Source organism: Vigna unguiculata, chromosome 11 (genome assembly GCF_004118075.2).
Source record: "Vigna unguiculata cultivar IT97K-499-35 chromosome 11, ASM411807v1, whole genome shotgun sequence".
Lineage (NCBI taxonomy): Eukaryota > Viridiplantae > Streptophyta > Magnoliopsida > Fabales > Fabaceae > Vigna > Vigna unguiculata.
The window spans coordinates 38,104,863-38,126,674 of record NC_040289.1 but is presented as its reverse complement, the minus strand read 5'-3'; the positions used below and the strand labels follow the sequence as shown (position 1 = coordinate 38,126,674).

The 21,812-nt window shown below is 31.6% G+C and overlaps 5 protein-coding genes across 5 annotated transcripts; 3 read left to right on the top strand and 2 right to left on the bottom strand.

Moving 5' to 3' along the window:
• The first annotated feature begins 364 nt into the window (after positions 1-364).
• LOC114169782 (protein RER1B-like) lies at positions 365-3,317 on the top strand. Its single transcript, XM_028055086.1, has 4 exons — positions 365-564; positions 970-1,331; positions 2,497-2,677; positions 2,825-3,317. Exons 2-4 carry the CDS (start codon positions 982-984, stop codon positions 2,876-2,878), a joined length of 585 nt encoding a protein of 194 aa, XP_027910887.1. The 5' UTR covers positions 365-564; positions 970-981; the 3' UTR covers positions 2,879-3,317.
• Positions 3,318-5,672: 2,355 nt separating this feature from the next.
• On the bottom strand, positions 5,673-6,807 carry LOC114170416 (putative FBD-associated F-box protein At5g56700). The gene is made up of 2 exons (XM_028055892.1): positions 6,216-6,807; positions 5,673-5,719 (listed from the first exon to the last, which is right to left on the bottom strand). Exons 1-2 carry the CDS (start codon positions 6,805-6,807, stop codon positions 5,673-5,675), a joined length of 639 nt encoding a protein of 212 aa, XP_027911693.1.
• A 3,270-nt stretch (positions 6,808-10,077) lies between these two features.
• LOC114169565 (adoMet-dependent rRNA methyltransferase spb1) lies at positions 10,078-15,148 on the top strand. Its single transcript, XM_028054786.1, has 11 exons — positions 10,078-10,641; positions 10,740-10,787; positions 10,886-11,044; positions 11,152-11,198; positions 11,642-11,798; positions 11,910-11,971; positions 12,086-12,278; positions 12,643-12,732; positions 13,104-13,246; positions 13,359-13,485; positions 13,963-15,148. The coding sequence occupies exons 1-11, from the start codon at positions 10,168-10,170 to the stop codon at positions 14,959-14,961; spliced, it is 2,499 nt and encodes an 832-aa protein (XP_027910587.1). The 5' UTR covers positions 10,078-10,167; the 3' UTR covers positions 14,962-15,148.
• Positions 15,149-16,018: 870 nt separating this feature from the next.
• Positions 16,019-19,085, top strand: LOC114168307 (probable pinoresinol-lariciresinol reductase 3). Its single transcript, XM_028053069.1, has 5 exons — positions 16,019-16,291; positions 16,373-16,507; positions 17,960-18,203; positions 18,448-18,651; positions 18,780-19,085. The coding sequence occupies exons 1-5, from the start codon at positions 16,112-16,114 to the stop codon at positions 18,944-18,946; spliced, it is 930 nt and encodes a 309-aa protein (XP_027908870.1). The 5' UTR covers positions 16,019-16,111; the 3' UTR covers positions 18,947-19,085.
• Positions 19,086-19,210: 125 nt separating this feature from the next.
• Positions 19,211-21,018, bottom strand: LOC114168306 (isoflavone reductase homolog PCBER-like). Its single transcript, XM_028053068.1, has 5 exons — positions 20,742-21,018; positions 20,506-20,640; positions 20,124-20,361; positions 19,799-20,002; positions 19,211-19,661 (listed from the first exon to the last, which is right to left on the bottom strand). Exons 1-5 carry the CDS (start codon positions 20,928-20,930, stop codon positions 19,447-19,449), a joined length of 981 nt encoding a protein of 326 aa, XP_027908869.1. The 5' UTR covers positions 20,931-21,018; the 3' UTR covers positions 19,211-19,446.
• Between the last annotated feature and the right edge of the window lie 794 nt (positions 21,019-21,812).

Here is a 21,812-nt window from a genome sequence, read left to right as displayed (position 1 = left end):
CCACCCCCGAATATCGATGTCTTGCATTTATTGAGTTATGGGATTCATCAATTTCAATATCTTTCAAATTAATAAAAGTATAAATAAATGGATATTTTTACGCGTTTAAGTATTTTTTTATAATTTTCTAAAGAAATTACTAAAATTTTTATAATAATCCTAAATGAAATAGTATAAAATTTTCAGATATTGCCCACACCATTAAGTTAAATAACACATCACGTTGCACGCCCTTCAAGGATGCTAACCTCCTCAGCACGTTTCTTTATGACCCATCACAGACGAATAGCAAGGAGCCCTTCGTTTCAGATAAAAAAAAAAGTAAAATAAAATCGCTTCAAACCAGATTTGCCGTTTAAGATTCGGCTAACGATTTTCTTCCCCAAAAAATATAAAAAAAAGTCTATAAACTACAATAGGAGGAAAATAAATAAAAATAGAAAAAACTAAAACTTGGGGCCGAAATTGGCATCGCGTTGTAGATCTGCAACGCGCGGGTTTCGTCATCCATCAATTCAATCCTCTCTTCGATTCGTTTTGGAGATCTAAATTTTGTCCTCGCAGGTCAGCTCTTCTTCTTCGATGCATTTCCCATCTCTCATTCGTTTTCTATATTTCAATTCTCTTTTCGCAGCTTCCATTTCCTCCAAAATTTTAGGGTTTTCAGATTCTGCAAATACCGCCACCAGAACACTAGATCTTGATTCCAACCATGAAAACGACGCCTGTTTTCTCTCCTTTAATTCCTCTAATCGGAATCTATGTAAACTAAACGTTACGATTATAAGAATGTGAACATCTGATTTATGAACTACACATTTCTCGTTATGCAAGTAAATTTAGTGTCGTTTAATTGGCGTGTGTCTGCTTGTGCAAGAAATTAGATGGCGTGCGACTCTATTTTATGTTTCTATTTTTGTCAGATTCGGAATGAATTGGTTGTTTGTATGGTTTTTTTTTTGTTTGCAGATTGTGAGTTGAATGGAAGGAACTGGAGGCAGCAGTGCCTCGGCTGCTGCACCCGTGAACCAAAAGTGGCAGGAATTAGCGAAGCTATTTCAATATTATCTGGATAAATCTACGCCACACGCCACGTATAGATGGATTGGGACTTTGGTTATTGTGTCGATCTTTGTTTTGCGGGTTTTTTATGTCCAGGGATTTTACATCGTGTCTTATGGATTGGGAATCTACCTGCTGAATCTGTTGATTGGGTTTCTGTCACCGTTGGTCGATCCTGAGCTGGAGCCTTCTGATGGGCCTTTGCTGCCGACTAAAGGTTCTGACGAGTTCAAACCGTTCATTCGCCGACTGCCTGAGTTTAAGTTCTGGTAATTTAGGAATTTTGTTGTGTGGCTGGTATAATATGGTTGTTAACATTTTAATACAGCATGAGCATTGTCGTACATATAAAAACACGAACGTTATCTTTTTGCTGCCGTCAAACCTGCTTTAATAATTTTGAAGCTAAATTTTGATCAAATGTGAGGTTCATGTTAATGGTTTGATATGAACTCCTCCGTTGTATTTGCCGACTTGATGCTTCAATGCCTCTTTACTTGTTCGTACTTTTTTCTTCTTCTTTTTTTCATTGAAAATTGACTTGTAATTTTTGTAATGTTCATTTGTCATTGCGATTACCTGAATATGACTCCGAGTCATTTCTGTATTTCATTTGGCACTAATAAGCTTTATAGAGGCAGTGTAAGCTTTACAGAGGTGATAGCTATGATGAAAATGTTTCTTTATAATATAAGTTAATTGTCACTGACATTTTACTGCAAGCTTTTAGTCATTAACATTGCATACAGAAGCTGATAATTGCATAGGAACAATATTTTATCTTTTTTTTAAAATGGTACATGAATAATAAATTTTCTATTTGTATTATTCTCTATTGAACAAATTGTTGTTTATCTTTCATGTCTTATTTTCGTGGTTTGATCAGTCATATTGAAGACTTTTGACCATATCTGTTGCATGATGAATCATAGAATTTGGTTGTGCTTCTTTAGTTAATATGGTTGACATTACCCAAATTCTGTGTCAGTAATCACTTGCATCTATTTGAATTTGGAAATACATAACTATTTGTCCCGACAAATTTCATGCTTCGTCAAAGACTTAGTTTTAAAATCCAAATGACTAAATTTTATCAGGGAACTATTATTGCATAACAAAATGTGTGCATATCCCCTTGCCCCCTTTTGAAAAATTGAGGTATATGAAGCAAAACCTGGCTAAATGATGATTGATATTGTATAACTGGAGTAACTTCATAGATGAGTATGGTGGCGTGAGTTGATTTGTTTAATTATGCTTTCTTGAGATAGTGTGCTGCTATTAATCCATATCCCTTTACATATGTCTAACAAGTAATGTCATTTACAATAGTAAGATTAGCATGGTAAAAGCCTACCTGTGTCTAATGAAAACAGTTTAAAAAAATCGTGGTTGACGGATGAGCATAATGATTTGAATTGTTATTGGCTGCAGGTATTCTTTCACAAAGGCTTTCTGCATAGCATTTATGATGACTTTTTTTTCTGTGTTTGATGTTCCTGTGTTCTGGCCAATATTACTCTGTTACTGGGTTGTTCTGTTTGTCCTTACTATGAGGCGCCAAATTGCACACATGATCAAATACAAATACATACCATTCAACATTGGAAAGCAGGTAACCTTACGCTTAAATTGGCTCTCTTCATTTTACTTTTTGCCCCTGCAATTTGTTCTGTACATATTGTCCGGTTCAAGCAACATTTACCTTATATGTATCATTGACCTGAACGATAGTAATTTATTTTGTTTTAATGTGTTGCAGAAGTATACTGGCAAAAGATCCTCTCCAAGTAGCAGTGGCAGTCGTGCAGACTGAAGCTTGGTTTTGTTGCAACTTGAAAAATGCAAATCTCATAGTTAGGTTTTGTGGACCTCCAGGGTAGATTTTTCCCTTTTATTTGAAGGAATTTGTAGTCAGAGTATGACGGATGCCAATATGCAGTTACAGAACTATTATCTGTGTTCCATTCAGAAGACACGCTAAAGCAGGCTTTGAACGTCAATGTGGATATACATTAGTATTTGATTCAGTTTTAGATTTCATCGCAAATCTAGATTGTTTTGCGATGTTGCAGACCATGATTTGAAGACAAACTTCGCATAGCATTCATTTTTCTCCTGTTCAGGGAAAAACTATTTGCCTTTTTGTTCATGCGTCTTATAAGGTTGTAAGATGAACTATTGACAGTTTGACAATATCTCTCTACCTGTGTATTTTTTTTTTTTCAATCAAAAGTAAATTCTATTTATGGGTATGCACGGGCTTCTTATTTTTCGTTGCATCTTTTGAAATGGTCTAAACATTGCTCATTGAACAATTATCATCATTTTAATAATGGCAATTTGTTTATATAGATCCATTATGGTTAAATTCGCATAACAATTTTCTCTTGCTCATTTTTTTTGTTGCAATGGTTGTATATGGTCTCAATCAAAAACTTATCAAGAAGATTGAAGAGTTCGGTAAACTTTGAATCTTGGCAGTGAAATGGTTTTTCATTTTTTTTTTCGTGTTTGAATTAGGTTTCTGTAAATACGAATTATGTATGAGTTTAATTGGTCATAAAATAAAACTCTAAATTTTGATCCAAACTTAAGTGTATTTTTTGTAATATTTTTAGAAGACTTTAAACATATAGAAATTGATTATAACCTATTTAATTTATAATAAGTTATTATTTTATAAATAAACATTTTTTTCCTAACAAAATCTTAGAAAAAACTACCGCTAATCCAATCAACACACAAGTTATCATCCTTTACTTCCTGCTCACCCGTAATTTTTAATTTCACCCCCTATCATTTCTAAAATAATGTTTTATCTTTTATGAAAGTGACTTTTTGATTACCTCTTCTACGATAGAAGAAGCTTTTCAGAAAATTTGAAACATGGTTTTCGGAAAATCTAAAATACATCATAGAAAGATTAAGTTTTTTTTAAACATATGAGATGTTTTTCAAAATGAACTTTCAGAATCTAAAATACGCTTTATAAAACATATGAAGTTTAATAAAATAAATTTGAATTGAATTAAATATTTAATGAAATAGATTGAATTAGAATAAAAGTAGATCAGATCCACATAAATGAATTTTTTATCCAGCATAATTAAAAGTAATCTTATTAAAATATAAAATTGAGTGACCTGTCTTGATATTAGATCTAAATTGGTAGTTTTGTCTCATCTTTAGTTTTGGTTTCAACTTTTGACTTAGACCAATTAAAAAATTATATTGAAAGTTTAAATTTTTCATATTTAAAAATTAATATTAAAAGAATGAATATCCGATAAAAAATTATAAAAATTGATCACATTAAAATTGAGATTTAATAAAATAAAATAAAATAAATTAAATATTTAATAAAATAGATTGGATTAGAACAAAACTAGACCCGTAATAAATGAATTTTTTATCCATTCTAATTAAAATTAATCTTATAACAGTATAAATGGTAATACAATCTATATCTTTAAAACATTTATTTTTATACTTTTGGTTACAACAATTTATATATTTAAATAAATTTATTTATTATAAATATATGCGTAAACATTTTACCATGGACATTGCACGTGATAAAATACGGATACGATTATACATAATTTTGATAAAATGGGAGCGTTTTATTTTTCTCTTTGTAAAAGAAAAAATACTTATTTTTGGTCATTTTAAAATTAAAAATATTATTTTCTATTCTAATTATTATGGTGTGATGTTTGTTAGCAACAGTGAGCAAGGATCAATTGACTAATGCTTTTAATGTTACCAATCTCTCTTAAAGATTGTGTTAATGGTTCTGTGAATGATATACGAGAATCCTTATTTTTGGACGTAGATCGTATAATTTGTGAGGCTATACAATTATTTTATGAATTGATGGTATTTTCTCTTTTACTTGAAACAAATATTTTTTAAATTATTTTTAGTTTACCCTATATTTTTTAGCCGTAATGTTGTTATTAGAAAATTACCACTAGAAAAGGGATTTACTCCACAAATTAAAATTTTAATCAATCATATCTTTAGTTATATTTCCTAACTTACCTATAAATTAATTCCTACTTTTTTTAGTTGATGAAATATTACATTCGTTTCTATCTTTTAAGAACATAACATATTTCATGTGATTAAAATTTTCGCACCTCTACACAATAAATAATACTCCAAGAAACAGCCAACTGAAAAAAAGTTTAATTAATTATTGAAAACCGTGATTTTTTTGTAATTGAATTTTTTATTAAATTGTTTTAGTACATTGAGTCCTCGATCTTTACATTTTTCAATTAAATATTTATTGTTTTATTTTTCCATTATTTATTTGTTTATAAATATGAATAATTGACGAAAAAATTGCACTAAAAAACTTACGTACAAATCTGTTTCAAATGCATTATCTTTCAAAGGCCAATAACAAAACAACATAGACACAATCATTACAATGTAAAACTACAAAGAGATTATGAGGAGGACATAAACATAACTTTCAACATTCTATCACATTAACATTTTTTGTTCGACAATTCTGTACTAAGTAATCTACTACAGTGTTTAATTCATCTTTAGACATCTTAATTTTAGAATCCATTTTTATTTTGAATGATTCCAATCTAGCAAAGTGAGGAGGTTGAATTTCCAATGTATCCAGATATAAATCCTGTATGATTAGAGAAAAATTGAAATTATTAGCAAAAATATTTTGAAATGTAAGATTCAACATTGATAAAGATAATAATGAAAGCAAAAAAAGCAAAAAAAGCATCTTACCTTTAAGAGTGTATCTAGGGTACGAGAAGAGATTGTCAAAGTTCTTACGTTAGAGAACATTTGTAACCAATGTATGATGATGGAAGAATCTACATGAACATGGTTGTTGATTTTCACTTCGGTTAAGAGAGGGAGATCGCAAGTGCATGAGAGTTTATAGCACATGGAAAAGTGACTATTATGGAGTGTGATCGAGGTGAGTTTAGGAACAGAAAGCACAATTTGAGGTTCAAAAGTGTGCCAGTAGAGTATGTTCTCCATGTTCAAAACAGAAATGGTAGGGTTTGATATAAGAAGAGTTTGCGTTGAAGGGCTATGCATGGAACGTCCAAGGACCAGAGTGGTCAACGAAGTGCACCTTGAGAATGGTTCAGCGTAATTATCACCGTCTTTTGGTGTGAAACTGACATTGGAGAGAAGTAGGGTTTTCAAAGATGGTAGCGAAAGAGATGCTGGAAGTGTCAGAGAGACCGAAGAGGAATCGACATAAATGTCAAGAAAGGTTAAAGATTTGCAGTTGATAACGAGGGGAATGAAAGAATTGCGTGTTTGCTTAAACTTCATGTCCATGATAAGTGTCAACGCTTGAAGATGGTGTTGTGAAGCGTATTTGATGGCGTTGTTGAGGACTTTCGGTGCAGTGGAATTGAACACTGTCATGGACATGTGGTGAAGGGAAGTGGAATCATCTCGATTAGAGAGAACATGAGAGACATATTTGTTGTATTTGCGAATTCCATTGAAGAAGCTGAAAGTTAAAGTGGTGAGGCCTTTCCAGAGATTCTTCCATCGTTTAGATAGCACACAGGTTTGAATAGCTTCTCTTGTGGGCAAAAACTCCATTATGTGTTTCAGAACTTCATCTGGTAAATCACTGAGTCTGTCTTCTTTCTTTCTTTCACTAGGTAAATCAACTAGTTTCTCTTTTTTCTTTCTTTCATCACTTTCACAACGTTCACTAGTTCTCTTCCTTTTCATTCTCAACTTTTTATGCCTATTGTTCTTCTCCCAATGAAATGCATAAAACTTTGAATCGTGGACTGTGATGAAGCCTTTTTTCTCTATATGATAACACCTTCGTTCAAGGAACTGCAGAGAAAAATCAATGTTTGCATATTATGTATTCTGGTATTCAATGTATTATGCATACAAATATGTCTACATATATATATATATATATATATATATATATATATATATGTTTAAAGCTTTTTTTTAGGGTAGAATAAGTGAAATATAAAATGCGAAGAATATGATATGAAAATAAAATAAAATAAAATAATATATATTTCATTAGAAAATTTAGATAATTGAAAACAATCTACTAATAATTTTTAAAACACATTTCATCTTTTTCAGAAAGACCCTTTGAAACCCTATACCCAAATCAATTATCAAATTCTCCAGGTCTCAACACATTTTAGATAAAAACTCTTTCAAACCTCAAAAGATAATAATAAAACAAAAAATAACCACATTTCAACCCAACTCATCATAAGACGTACAAGAAAGAAAAAAAAAAATGTTTGTTTCTCCCCACTACCACCGTTTAGCAAGAAAAATTTAAACTTTAGATTAAAATTATGTAAAAATAAAATCTTTCAACACCTTTACCACCAAAACACACATTTTAATCATCAAATAACAACCTACACAAAAGTCAAAAGAAATCATGATCTAACTTCATTTATAATCACAACTTAATACAATACATATACACGCAAGAAAGTCTGTTTCCCTCACATATAACAATGAACACACTTTGTGTCTTATTAGAAAAAATTAACGTTTAGCATAACAAACCCCACACAATAATAATAATAATAATAATAATAATAATAATAATAATAATAATAATAATAATAATACAAACTCAATTTACACTCAAAAGAAATACTAATATTAGTTAGTTTTCTTACCTCGATATTCAAATATTTAGATCGATCCTTTAACTTTCACTTTAAACTTGATGGCTTTGCATCTTCCTCCATGTTGCTATTAAAAAAAGTTCTTCAAAAATACATCCAAATCTCCTAAAGAAAACTCTTTCAAGTCTCACTTTTTAAATCATTGAAAAACTAGAAATTTGAGAGTCTTACCACTATCCCAACTTACTTATTTATAATAAAACGTTTAGCCCAAAAATCCAAGTACCTTCTAAAAGAATATTATCTAAAATAACATTTTAGATATATTATTATATTCATGAAATCTATTTCGATTCTTTTACATCCCCTTATAACTAATTTATCTCTTAAATATTCTGTTTAATATATTTTCAATAATTAATTATTATCATTTAACAAGATCTGATAATTACGAGACTCCATTATTTTTTACTTAAAATATTTATTTATTTTCTTAATTATTATAATATTTTAGATCTTATATTTCGTCAACGAAGTAAAATATATGTTATCTTAAATTGTTTTTTTTAAATATGTATTTATTATTTTGTTTTCAAAATTTAAATATACTTGACACTCGTTTGATATATATATATATATATATATATATATATATATATATATATATATATATTATGTCTTTTGGTTGATAAAATATGCATTCAAAACTGAAGAAATGGTTTGTTAACTTATTATATTTTTTAAGAGCTTTTAAAAAACTAATATTTTAAAAATTATTATCAATAATTAAAAATAAAGTGTTTCAACTTTTTTAATAAACTTAGTAGATAATTTATTCATTAACAAATATTAACAAATATATATTCATTACAGATTTTAATTATAATATGATCTTTATATTAAAATTTTATAGATTTTAATACATTTATTCCATGTAATTACTGTAAAACTATACTGATAGTATATATCGAAATTATATGAGATTTTTTAATCATATGTTTATTATTTATTTATTTATTTTGTATTTAATTAATATGATAAGTAGTTATATTTGTAAGAATTATGACTTTATCGTTTTACTTGTGACAATTTCATATAAACGTTGTAAAAAATAATTATAACTAATAAAGTAGATTTTACTAATTTTTAAGAATCATAATATTTATGATTCACTCTTGAGAAATGTACTGATGTTGCTTGAGAAAAAAATAACACAAAAAGACAAAATAAATGCGGAAATAAAAAATTTTCTTTGCTTTAAGTTTCTCTTCTTTCTCTTCGATATTAAGAGATTTGCACATAATAATTTTATTTTTAAAATAAATTGTAATAATAATAAAACAATAATAAAAGCAATAAAAATAAAATAAACAATAATAATAATTTTATATTTTATCAATTAAAATATTTTTTTAGTTTATTAAATCAATTACTATTTCTCGTTAATTTTGTAAATTGTCGTCCCAAATCTTTTCAACTTTTATTATATTTTTTTTTTCTAAACCATCACAACCTCTTTTTACATTTAAATCTATTGTCCCAAATCCATCCTCAAATCCAAATAAATCATAAGAGAATAAATTTATACACCACTACAAACTCATAGATATTTTACATCAATTAAAAATAATATTATATATATATATATATAATGAAGTAGATTTTAATAATTTTCAAGATTCATAATCTTATGATTCATTCTTGAAAATCACAAGAATCATGATGATAATGTATTGCTCTTTTCTAATAAAAGATACTCTATATTTATAAATAAAGATAAAATGACTCAATATTTTCAATCTAAATTCATAAACTTAAAAATACCGAAACCAAAATTAGTTTCACGAAAAAAAGAAGGAGAAGAATATTTAAATATGTTTTTTACTTCAATTTAATATATTTAAGGATATAAAACAGTTACCAGTGACAACGTGGTGCAACGAGGCATGATGCTTTAGTCTTTTTCTTGCAATACAAGGATATTGATTTTACCGTAATTCAGGAGAGTCTAAGTAAATCCATTATCTTAAAAATTGTATATAATGATTTCTTAAATCATTAGTAAATCGTTATATTAAATAGATTACTTACAGATAATTAAAATATTATATCTTTAAAATATTAAAAAAATAAATTATTACATAATAAAATATTATATTATCATATTACGGTAAATATCATATTTCATAGAAGAAAAACAACATAAATATTTACCTAACAGCACTTTCGGCCCAGCTCGAAATATAAATTAAATAAATACTAGCTGGCCAAGAATTGGGCCAAAAATTAGGCCAAGAATTGGGCCAAAAATTGGTGCCGGGAGATATCGCATTAAATCTCAGCCCAATATTGAAAAACAAAGGCTACTCGGTCGGACATAACGGTTAATACATTGGAAGAGTGTTTGTTCTTCCACTGAGTGTGTTCCAAAAACCCTAACAAAAACCCGTAGTTACAGTGCGGTGCATCAATGGGGAAAGCGAAGGGGAAGCACCGTTTGGATAAGTACTATCACTTGGCAAAAGAGCATGGTTACAGGTCTCGAGCTTCATGGAAGCTGGTTCAGCTCAATTCCAAATACCAATTCCTCGAGTCCGCACGCGCCGTCCTCGACCTCTGCGCCGCCCCCGGAGGATGGATGCAGGTGGCGGTGCAGCGCGTCCCCGTGGACCACCTCGTCATCGGCGTGGACCTGGCGCCCATCGCCCCCATCCGCGGTGCTATCGCCATCCAAGAAGACATCACGAAAACAGAATGCAAGTCCCGCATCAAGAAGCTCATGAACCAGCACGGATGCCGCGCTTTTGACGTCATTCTGCACGACGGCTCTCCTAATGTCGGCGGAGCCTGGGCTCAGGAAGCCATGAGCCAGAACGCTCTCGTCATTGATGCCGTCAGATTAGCCACTCAGTTCTTAGCGCCCAAGGGTATCTTTGTCACCAAAGTAATCTTTCATCTGTTTCTTATTCTTTTCTTATTCCGATGATTGTAATTATTATTGTTGTTGTAATTATTATTTATTGCTGCTTTGTTGCGTGATAGATTTTCAGGTCGCAAGATTATAGCTCTGTGGTGTATTGCTTGAAGCAGGTGATGTGATGGTTTTTATAATTGAAGAACAATTTTGTTTATGATTTTGGCGGTTTGGTGGAGTTGTTGAGATTTGCTTGTGGATTTTTGTGTCTCAGTTGTTTGAGAAGGTTGAGGTGGATAAACCTGCGGCTAGTCGATCTGAATCTGCTGAGATATATGTTTTGGGGCTTAGGTACAAGGCTCCTGCCAAGATTGATCCTCGACTTCTTGATGTGAAGCATCTCTTTCAGGGGTCTGTGGAACCGCAGCCTAAGGTAATTATTCTTTTTGTTTTTGTGCATACTGGATTGGCAATTTTTGTTTTGTTCCTCTTTGGTTAGGTTGGTTTTCTCTGTTGGTGATTGATGAATCATTTGTGCAGGTGGTGGATGTACTTAGAGATACTAAGCAGAAAAGGCATCGTGACGGGTAACTACTGCTTCATTGCAAGGCTTGCTTTGACTTTTAATATGTTTGCTTTTGTGTGAGTTGCATTTTTAAATTAATTGCAAGGCTTGGTCTTGAAGGATTGTTTAGCCATCCTGATAAACAAAGAACACTAGGAATGTGAAATACTTGGCAGTTTATTAGCTACACCATTTCAAGGCTTGGTTTAACTTTTAATATGTTTGCTTTTTTGTGAGTTACCTTTTTAAATTCATTTCCAGGCTTGGTCTTGCATAACAAATTAATTTCGAAGCATTGTTACGGCATCCTGATAAACAGAGAACACTAGGAATGTGATAAACTTTGCAGTTTATTAGCTACTTGAACTGATTTTCTATACAAATAGCACATTTATTGTTCCCCATCCATCTTAATTTCACGCTTTTTAATTTCACGCTTGTTTGCTAACTTCTTCACGACTGCAGCTATGAAGATGGAAACACAACTTTAAGGAAGATATCTTCAGCTTCAAATTTCATTTGGTCAGATTCTCCTCTGGAGATCCTTGGTTCAGTCACTTCTATATCCTTTACTGATGCAGATGATTTACCAATCAAGGACCATGATCTAACCACTGAGGAGGTATTTTGTTTAAATTATCTGAGATGAGATCATGCATTTTTTGTAATCAGTGGAGAATTAGACGAAACTAGTATTGTTAATTTTAATGCTTTTAATGTGGTTGTTTTGCAGGTCAAATCTCTATGCGATGATTTAAGGGTTTTGGGGAAGCAAGATTTCAAGCATCTTCTAAAGTAACTACATCATTTGAATATCACTCTGATATTTGGTTGATTTTATAAAAAAGGTTCAATACTATTTTTTCCTGTTATGTGTGGTGGTTTGATGCGGTTATTTGTCACATGTAGGTGGAGGATTAACATTAGAAAAGCTCTTTCACCAACTCAGAAGCATGATCCTCCTACCACTAAAGAGCAGGCGGAAAATGAGCCGAAGGTGGATGAAGAAGATAGATTACTCAATGAAATGGAGGAACTGACTAATGTGATGGACCGCAAGAAGAAACGTGCAAAGAAGCTTCTTGCTAAAAGAAGAGCCAAGGTATTTAGTTCTTAACCTCCACTGATTTTTGTTGTGATTGGATATGCATATAAATGACTTTTGGAAATCTATGTCAGTATCAATGTTGTTAAATAGCCATTATTGCACCACCATAATGCTACAGTGGTGTTTTTTTAACCTTTATCGGCAATTTGTGAAGGGAGTCCTGCCTTTGGTCGCAATGGAGTGTTTTTATGGTTGAATTTTTGTCTTCTTCTATTCATCACCTTGGTTAATGTTTATTTGCAGAATAATAGGGGTTTTACAAAATAATAGATGATGTTTAGTCTATTTTTCTTTTCATTTCTTTTTCAAGTGAATTAGAATAAGTTGATTCATTGCTTTAATGATTTGAATCTTACAGGACAAGTCACGGAAAGCAACAGGGATGCAAATGGATGCTGTAGAGGATGGTTATGTAGATCAGGAGTTGTTTTCCCTTTCCTCTATAAAGGTTTGTTCTATTCTTTTTCACTTCTCCTGGTTTGAAAAATGATATAACCTGTTGAAGTGCATCAACTGTTTTTTCACCTTAGACTCTTTCTCTCTTCTTTAAAACTCCCTGTAAAGTACAAGATATACCTTTCATTTGCAACTGGGAGGTCTAGTATAGTGTCAGATTACACACTTCTTGGACATCATTTAAGGAGTACTTTTCCAATCCCTCAACTCTATATGGGCACATGCACAGAAAAATAGACTTTTAGAGTTACATATTTATTTTTGTCTGCAAATGTAATCTGTATCACTTCCTTCGAAGTGAAAAATCAGACTGAGGACACCTCTTTCATTTTGTGATGGATTTATTCCTTATTGGGGTTTTAGGGTAAGAAAGATCTGGTAGCTGTTGACAACACTGAGTATGAAGGTGATGAGGGTGAAGTAGAAGATAGTGAGAATGAAGAAATGCATGAAGGCCCAGAGCGTTCATCCAGTGACTTGGAAGATTCTGATGAGGAACGTAAAAGGTGAACGACAGCTTCTTTTGATTATTGCTCATACTCTATTATGTTAGCATTTACACTCCAAATCTTCCTTAATATCGGTGATGATTTTTAATAAATATTACACTAATATCAGATACAATGAACAAATGGAAGATTTGATGGATAAAGCTTATGAGAAGTTTGTCATCAGAAAGGAAGGAAGTACAAAGCAGCGTAAGCGAATTAAAAAATCCTATGATGCAGAGGCCCAACTTTTGGAGGTAGACATTACTTCTTTTCATGGTTTTTGTGTTTTTAAACGTTCACTCTGCTAGAGGTTTATATACTCTGAGGTTGAGAACTTCAACTATAATGCGATTCTTGAAAATGCTGCCATGTTTACTTTTCTGAACCTTTTTGGATCTCTCCAAAACATTTGGGATTGTAATATTTAAATACCAGGAGCTAAGGAACACCACTATATAATCCACACTCTTTTGTTTCATGTATTCATGAATTTATTCGTGTACCTTTCTTACATCCATACAAACCTTCAGGGTCCACTATCAAGATTGCTCCTAATATAAACATATGTTTTTTTGTTTCTTCCCTCTAGTTTCTAGTTGAATCTCTTTAGGAATGTATTTTTGTGATGTCAAATATATTTGTTTATTGTCTAGAAACATTGAACAATGCTTCTCTATGTTTAGAACCATTGAATTATTTAACGTGTAGATCATGACTTTTTGGCTGTTTAGGGCGGTGAGGATGATGATATTGTTGAAGCCAAGTATGATTCGGATGAAGAGCAGGGTGATCAAGAAGCAAATCCATTGATGGTGCCACTTAATGACGGGGCAGAACCGACCCAAGAGGAGATCATGAAAAAGTGGTTTAGTCAGGATATATTTGCCGAAGCTGCAGAGGAAGGTGACTTTGAGAAGGATGAGAGTAAAGATGAAATGGATATAGATGATGAGCCTAAGGAGAAGACATCCGTTGCCAAAAAGGTCAAAGAAAATAAAACAGCAGCTCCAGCAGTGGTAGATCACCCTCAACCTCAAGCATCCAAGACAGCAGATGATTTCGAAATAGTTCCTGCGCCCGGCTCTGATTCAAGTGATGATTCATCCTCAGATGAATCGGAGGAAGACGTTGAAACCAAAGCTGAGATACTGGCTTATGCAAAGAAGATGATGAGGAAAAAGCAACGGGAGCAGATATTGGATGATGCATATAACAAGTACATGTTTGATGACGAGGGGTTGCCCAAGTGGTTTCTAGATGAAGAGAAGAAACACCGGCAACCAATAAAGCCTATTTCGAAAGAGGAAGTTGCTGCAATGAAAGCGCAATTTAAAGAAATTGATGCCCGGCCTGCAAAGAAGGTGGCGGAGGCCAAAGCACGGAAGAAGCGTGTTGCAATGAAGAAGCTTGAGAAGGTGCGGAAGAAGGCTAATGCCATATCGGATCAGACAGAGATATCTGATCGTTCCAAGAGGAAGCAAATTGAGCAACTCTATAAAAAGGCTGTTCCGAAGAGGCCTAAAAAGGAATATGTAGTTGCAAAGAAAGGTGTACAAGTGAAAACTGGTAAAGGAAAGGTACTTGTTGATCGAAGAATGAAGAAGGATGCTAGGAAACGTGGAATGGGTAAGGGAGGAAAAGGAGGTTCCAAGGGGAAGGGCAAGGCTTCAAAGGGCAAAGGAGCTTCGAAGGCCTCCTCTGCCAAAAAGGGTAAACAGAGGACTAATTGAAAATAGATTGATACATGACGATCTTCAGAGAGTTCAAATTAATAGCTTTGCCTTATTTTCTAGGCCCAAATTTTGTTTTTCATTTGCTTCCTGCTTGTTATTGTGTATTTGATATTATAAATTAAAGAATGGATGTTTTTGTCCTTCATAAAGGAAAACGATAATGTATTGAAAACTTGTCTTAATTCGCAATGGCTTCAAAATAATTATCATTCTCATTGGTGTGTTGAGTGAAACATGACAAATGCTTTGATCATTCATTGGTGTCTCGAGAATTCAGTCCATGTCTTGATCAATAACTTTCTGAAAACTATAAACAATACTCTTCGGCGCATTCTTTTCATACATTACATATTATGGAACATACACATACTTAAGAAAAAAATTGTATAGGTTTTAATAAGATTAATCATGAGGGGTTGTTTTTCTTTCTCATTCTTATTCTTTTAATCTAGTCATTTGTTTCTTTAATTAACTTGACCTATTTTCCTTTCTATATATAATATAGAGATAAAAGTAATCGGTCAGTGTCAAATATTAATAAAAGTTAAAAACAATTATTTTAATTTTTTGAAGTATTAATCCAAAAATTTATAAGGAATGATTCCAAAAGTAAATTTAACGCATTCACAATTATAATATAAATATAATTCCGATGCTTATTAATCAAAGTTGTAGAAAAACAATTTTTTTTTATTTATACCTCAAGATTTTCTTTTTCTGTCCACATCTATTTTCCAATTTTACTTTTTAAATAATTATTTTATCAATTATATCATTTAAGTAGTTATTTATTTAAATTTAATTATTTTTTAATTAAAAATTACCTACAAAATAAATAAAATCTATTTACACTAAAATTATAAAAAAATATTTATATTTAATTTTATAATTATAATTATCATGCTAATATTATTATTATTTTTATAAAAAAAAATGGACACATAACATAACATGTGTTTCCATTCATGTTTTCGGGATTACTTTAATTAATTAAAGTCAACACATGTTTTCGGTAGTACTTTAATTAATTAATTAATACGAAGAGAAATGAGAATCGAGTAAACCCTAAAAACCTGAATTGAGAGATATAGATAGAAAATGTGAGTTCTAATTGAGATTGTTAAAAGAAGCAAAGGAAGAAGTTAGCATGGAAAAGAGCAAAATATTGATAATTGGGGTAACAGGAAATTTAGGATACCATTTAGCAGAAGCAAGTCTGAAGTTTCGTCATCCAACGTTTGCTCTCGTTAGACACTCTGCATTCTCTAACCCTATCAAAGCCCAAAAACTTCACTCCCTCTCTCAAGGCGGAGCCACCATTCTCACAGTCTCTCTCATCTTCTTTCTTTCATTTTTTCTCTTTCAATTTCTCATTCTTGTGATTGAAACCGGAGATTTTTATGGGCAGGGTTCGCTGGAAGATGAAACCGCCATTGCGGAGGCTGTGAGGCTTGTAGATGTGGTCATTTGCGCCGTTTCAGCGCAACAATGTCTGCATCAAAAGCTCCTTATCCGAGTTATCAAACAACTTGGCTCTGTTAAGGTTATACTTAATAATAATATAAGCTGAATTTTGTTTTCTATTCCTTTTTCTTCTTTTGTTTTAAATTTGCTATTATCAAGGAAGTGCTTGAAACATAAACATCAAATCGGAACGAGTTCCTTCCATGCTATTTTTTTTTTAACATTTAGAACCTCAAATTTATGATAAATTAAATTGTTATCAGTTTATACTGTCAATAGGATAGTTTCTTTAGTATATGCTTTTAATTGGTTATGGTTGAATGATTTAATAATTACGACTAATTTGAATCATTGTTAAATTTATCGTAATAAAATAATAATCATAATAATATCGTAACTTTATAATAGGAATTAAAAAGTAAAACAGAGCTTTGTAGTGTATTAGGATTTAAATTATGTACAAAACATCATTATAAATAGCAGTCCAATGAAACTTTCAATAATATTTTATCTACATTATTAATAATAACATATTTATATTTAAAATTTTAAAAATAATGAATGTTTTAAGTTTTTTATTTTAAAGAATGGAACAGTGTTGTATTAAGTATATTTGTTGATTTGCTATGAACTGCTTTTTTAGATTTTTTAATTCACTGACCAATTTTTATTGATTGTGGTTTAATTGTAACTATTTATTCAACAGATTTTGGGTCTTACCGGTTTAATCAAAATTTCATAATAGTTTTTTTAAGTGTAGAGTTAGGGGAATGGTTTTCAGTGATGTATTTTATAATAAATGTGTTATTTATTTGATACAATAACTCACGAATTTGCATAGACATTATGTTGTGGGTCAATCTCTACTTTACATCATTTTTAACATTTCATCTCTCTAAATAGTCAAATTATTGTAGGAAAAACATTTATCTTTGTAATATAAGCTGGTGGGTATAATACAAAATTTGAAGAAACCTTAAAAACTATGGGGCAAGTTATATTAATCCTTCATGTTAACGTTTTCCATTTTAGTTTTTATTAGATTTTTATTTTATTATTTTGTTATTATTTAAAAATATTTTATTTAAATTTATGAATTCTAGCTTCAATATCTGGTGTAGTTTAAATAATAATATCTGAAAAGATCAAAGACTACATAATTTTTTTTTTTATAAAATGTGAGTTTCTTGAAGCAGATAAAATTATGCATTTATTTGACAATATAAAACTGGAATATTCTGATTGGATAACAAGACAGACAGAACATATAAAGCTGATAGGTTCTGCAGGTTTTAAAGCTGTTAAAAGTCTACCTTTTTTCTTTTTTCTTTTCTGGAGAAAGTGTATTTTTAATCTTTCTACCTTCAATCCAACTCATCAAAGTTCTTTCTTGTACTTATACATATTTGTTCTTTTAACTCTAAAAAAACATGCAGTCTTACTCACTCTTATTGGTGAAGCATAGTTTCTTACGTTATTTGAGTTGTTAAATGTGTTGAATAATCTGTTCTTAATTGATTCTGGGTCTCAGAGATTCATTCCATCTGAATTTGGATCAGATCCTACCAAGGCTCAAGTGTCAGAGCTTGATGATCTGTATAATTTCTATGCACCCAAAGTTGAAATCCGTCGACTAGTGGAGGCTGAAGGCATTCCGTACACTGTCATCTCATGCAATTTCTTCATGAAGATTTTGCTTCCTTCTCTTGCTCAGCCAGGTTTAGATGCTCCTCCAAGGGACAAGGTCACAGTATATGGTGATGGGAATACAAAAGGTATATATATGCTCCATAAATCAAAACCATTGTTACTCTTTTACTTGCTACTCGAGTGTTCATTGAGTAACCATCTTTTTCAATCACTGGAAATGTGTAGTGTTGTAATACTTTTTAAAACTAAAGAAATTTTACAAACTAGAAAATTTAGAGATTTATTTGAAATCCTAATAGTTGCAGGGAGTAATGTGATACTGACATACACTTAGATACAAAATCATAATTTACTGAGGTTTCTTTGCAGGTGTGTTCATGAAGGAAAGTGATGTTGCTGCCTTCACTATCAGTACAGTTGACGATCCTCGTACCTTAAACAAAGTGTTGTATTTGAGACCCCCAGGAAACGTTTGTTCCTTGAATGAGCTGGTTGAAATGTGGGAGATTAAGATTGGCAAGAAGCTTCAGAGATTGCATGTCTCTGAAGAAGAGTTGCTCCAGAAAATAAAAGGTTTTACAGTAGACCTAATTCTGGAATATATTAATTTCTTTGGATATATGGATACAAAATCTTGTTCTAAGATGAAAAGTGAGAGGAAAATTCTAACAAACGCCTTTATTTCCTTTTTGGCATTGCAGGAAGTTCTTACCCTGCCAACTTTGAATCGCTCTTCATATATTCTGTTTTCATAAATGGAGATCACACATACTTTGATATTGAGCCACCCTCTGGTGTGAATGGTACACAACTATATCCACATCTGAAATATAGCACAATCAGTGAATTCTTAGACACACTGGTTTAGGCTTTATCTGAGAATGCTGGGAAATGTGCAGTGGACATGTTTTTACTTAGAAAGTTTTCATTTTTTCGATATGTTATGTTTATTTATTTGACTTCTTTCTAAGGATAAGTTGAAAATGTATATAACTGTGTTGAACCAACTAAAAGGGCAATGCCTTGCCCTGTTTCTTGCCTGCTCTCAATTTCGTTAATACTCCGAAATTGGTTAGAATTTTCTAAATGGTTGACATAAAATTAGATAAAAAGTTACATTGCACAAGATGAATTATTTATAGAGCAAAAGAAGTAATCCCTTGCCTCCAAAAAAAGGCAATAATAAACAATTACAGACATGTGACATGTGACAGAACTAGAATATCTGTAGCATCTCCACACGCTAACTCTATGTTTCTTTATTTGGAAGAATAAGTTTTTGACAATGAGAAAAAGATATCCTAACTCTGTTTTATGCATCTTTAAGCAAAATCAACACTTCCAGATAAGTGTACTAGAAGTAAAATTCTATACATCATTAACGGTTATAAGTTGGTTCAAGTAAAATGGCGTGCAAGCATCATTTTTCCGGAAGAACTCGTCTAAAGTTGTGTATTTAACGTCAGGATACAGCTTTGAAGCTTCAACTCCAAACGAAGGCTTTATTTCATAGTTAGTGTGATCTCCCTCCACATATGCAGAGTGGCAAATTGACAGACCCATGTTGATGGGGTATGAAGATTCTACAACAACAACAACAAATTGCAATTATCAGCACAGACTCATATTCAGAGACCCTTTGCTCAAAAGTTAACACAAAAACTTGAACATGCACAATAATTAATGATAATTATCAATTAGTTAATTACGATTCACAAACCTTCAATATGCTTCAAAACTTTCTCTTCCGAGACATAGACTCTTTTAAGAGTCTCACTGTGATGCTTCTCCCAGAGAGATACCAGATCATTGTACGACAAGGTGTTACCCGGTGGTCGGACATAGAGAATTTTGTTCAAGGTTCTTGGATCATCAACACTTCTAATGGTGTAAGTAGCAACATCTTCTTCCGTATTAAGAACAGCTGTAAATCAAGCAAGAGTTAATAGGAAGATTAGTCATACATAAACTTTAGGGTTTATCCAATGAAGTTTGCATCCAAAAACATAGACTGCTACATCCATGGAACAACTGTGTTTACGTACCTTTGGTTTTTCCATCCCCAAGTATAACAACCTTATCAAGTGGTGTTTTTATCCAATGAAGTTCCGACAAAGTGGGTAGAAAGTGTCCAGTGAAAAAGTTAGCCACAACAAAGGTATGAGGAATTCCTTCAGCCTCAATGGTTCGACGAAATTTAACTTTTCTGTCAAATAGCTCGTGCCCTTCGTTTACAGCATGAGCTCGATCCACATCGTTTCCAAACTCCGAAGGAAAGAACCTCTGCATATAAATAACTATGTCAGAACAACTCCACTACAACAATACTTTCTTTAATAGCACTCAAAAAGTTATATAAGCACGATCTTGGTTTGCATGAAAGTGCCTATTTTGGTGCAAACATGGAGAAGAAAAAAACAACAGTACCTTAATATTTCCGGCTTCCTTAATAGCAGAAATGATGTTATATTGATCTTGTAACTGCCTGTGACTCACAATAGATATTACCACATCCACCTTCTTCATCGCCTCGACCAAACTCTGATGGTCATGAATATCTCCCTGTGTATAGAAAGAACACGTTAAACAACTAATGTGAGTACTTTGTCAAAAAAGACAAAAACAAAACATGTAACATTTTCCTAGGAAATGTTGTAACGTACCAAAAGCAGGTTGACACCTAAGATTTTAAATGTTTGGATGATGGATGCTTTTGATGGATCAGAAAGAGTGGAGTCTCGAAAGAGGGCGAAGGTTGGGTGACCAGCCTTAGCACTTGCTTCCACCATGAACTTCCCCACAAACCCAGTTGCTCCAATTATCAGAATCTTACTATTATTAGTTTTTCCCATTGGAAATAAACAATGTTTGAGCAGAGAAAGATTATGAAAGAGTAGAAGATTAGAGAAGAAGGAATAGATATTTGCTATGAAAGAGTGGGCAAATGGAGTCCTTTATTTATATATACGCTGCCTTACCCTGTTTCTGCATTTAAATATTTCAACAATTTGATAACCACGTCTAAGACGAGATAATGGTTGGGCTTAAGTTGCAGATTATTTATTTTTAATGACAACAAATTGCATAGAATGATTAAAGAACACCACTTAAATGCATTTTTCCGAATCAACATTATTCATCTAGATATCAAGACTTTACTTGACTCCGTTTTCATTAGACGAGAAAAAGTTGAAAGTTTTCATTTGCTCACTGTTCAATTTGTTCAGTTCTGACTATTGGTGATGACGGCGGCCACAAGTAATGCATGTATCTAGAAACCAATTGAAGACGTCCACGTCATTAATAGAATTAATTTCATGATATACATTCAAAATATAAAAGTGTAATAAGAATTTTAAGCTTTAAAGCATAAAATATCCGGATGAAATAATAATGTTATCTCGAAAACGTAACAGTGATGACTTTTTTTTCATGGTTAGTGATGGAGAAATTATAATTTGATATATATAAAATATTAGTTTTATACGTATATAAGATATTTGAGACTATATTTAATTAAAAAAAAGTGTTATATATTTTTATTTTTATATAGTATTTAATTTTGTTTATTCTATCTCTGATATTTTTGATTCAGACCCATTATTCCCAACAATATCAATTATTTATGTATACTTTTTGTCATTTTTTCACTAGATTTTGAATAAAATTTGGAGTTCTAAAAAACACTTTGATGTTAAAAATCTTCTCATTTGAACGTAAGAAATACATGTCAT

Coding starts and splice junctions, on each gene's coding strand:
- LOC114169782 (XM_028055086.1), top strand. CDS start 982: ATGGAAGGAACTGGAGGCAGCAGTGCCTCGGCTGCTGCACCCGTGAAC. Junction 1,332..2,496: donor CTGCCTGAGTTTAAGTTCTG/GTAATTTAGGAA, acceptor TATTGGCTGCAG/GTATTCTTTCACAAAGGCTT. Junction 2,678..2,824: donor CATTCAACATTGGAAAGCAG/GTAACCTTACGC, acceptor AATGTGTTGCAG/AAGTATACTGGCAAAAGATC.
- LOC114170416 (XM_028055892.1), bottom strand. CDS start 6,807: ATGAAAAGGAAGAGAACTAGTGAACGTTGTGAAAGTGATGAAAGAAAG. Junction 5,720..6,215: donor CAGTTTCACACCAAAAGACG/GTGATAATTACG, acceptor CTAATCATACAG/GATTTATATCTGGATACATT.
- LOC114169565 (XM_028054786.1), top strand. CDS start 10,168: ATGGGGAAAGCGAAGGGGAAGCACCGTTTGGATAAGTACTATCACTTG. Junction 10,788..10,885: donor TGGTGTATTGCTTGAAGCAG/GTGATGTGATGG, acceptor TTTGTGTCTCAG/TTGTTTGAGAAGGTTGAGGT. Junction 12,733..13,103: donor TTTCCCTTTCCTCTATAAAG/GTTTGTTCTATT, acceptor TTGGGGTTTTAG/GGTAAGAAAGATCTGGTAGC.
- LOC114168307 (XM_028053069.1), top strand. CDS start 16,112: ATGGAAAAGAGCAAAATATTGATAATTGGGGTAACAGGAAATTTAGGA. Junction 16,292..16,372: donor GCGGAGCCACCATTCTCACA/GTCTCTCTCATC, acceptor TTTTATGGGCAG/GGTTCGCTGGAAGATGAAAC. Junction 18,204..18,447: donor TGGTGATGGGAATACAAAAG/GTATATATATGC, acceptor GTTTCTTTGCAG/GTGTGTTCATGAAGGAAAGT.
- LOC114168306 (XM_028053068.1), bottom strand. CDS start 20,930: ATGGGAAAAACTAATAATAGTAAGATTCTGATAATTGGAGCAACTGGG. Junction 20,362..20,505: donor AGGAAGCCGGAAATATTAAG/GTACTGTTGTTT, acceptor ATTTATATGCAG/AGGTTCTTTCCTTCGGAGTT. Junction 19,662..19,798: donor AGTTTTGAAGCATATTGAAG/GTTTGTGAATCG, acceptor TTGTTGTTGTAG/AATCTTCATACCCCATCAAC.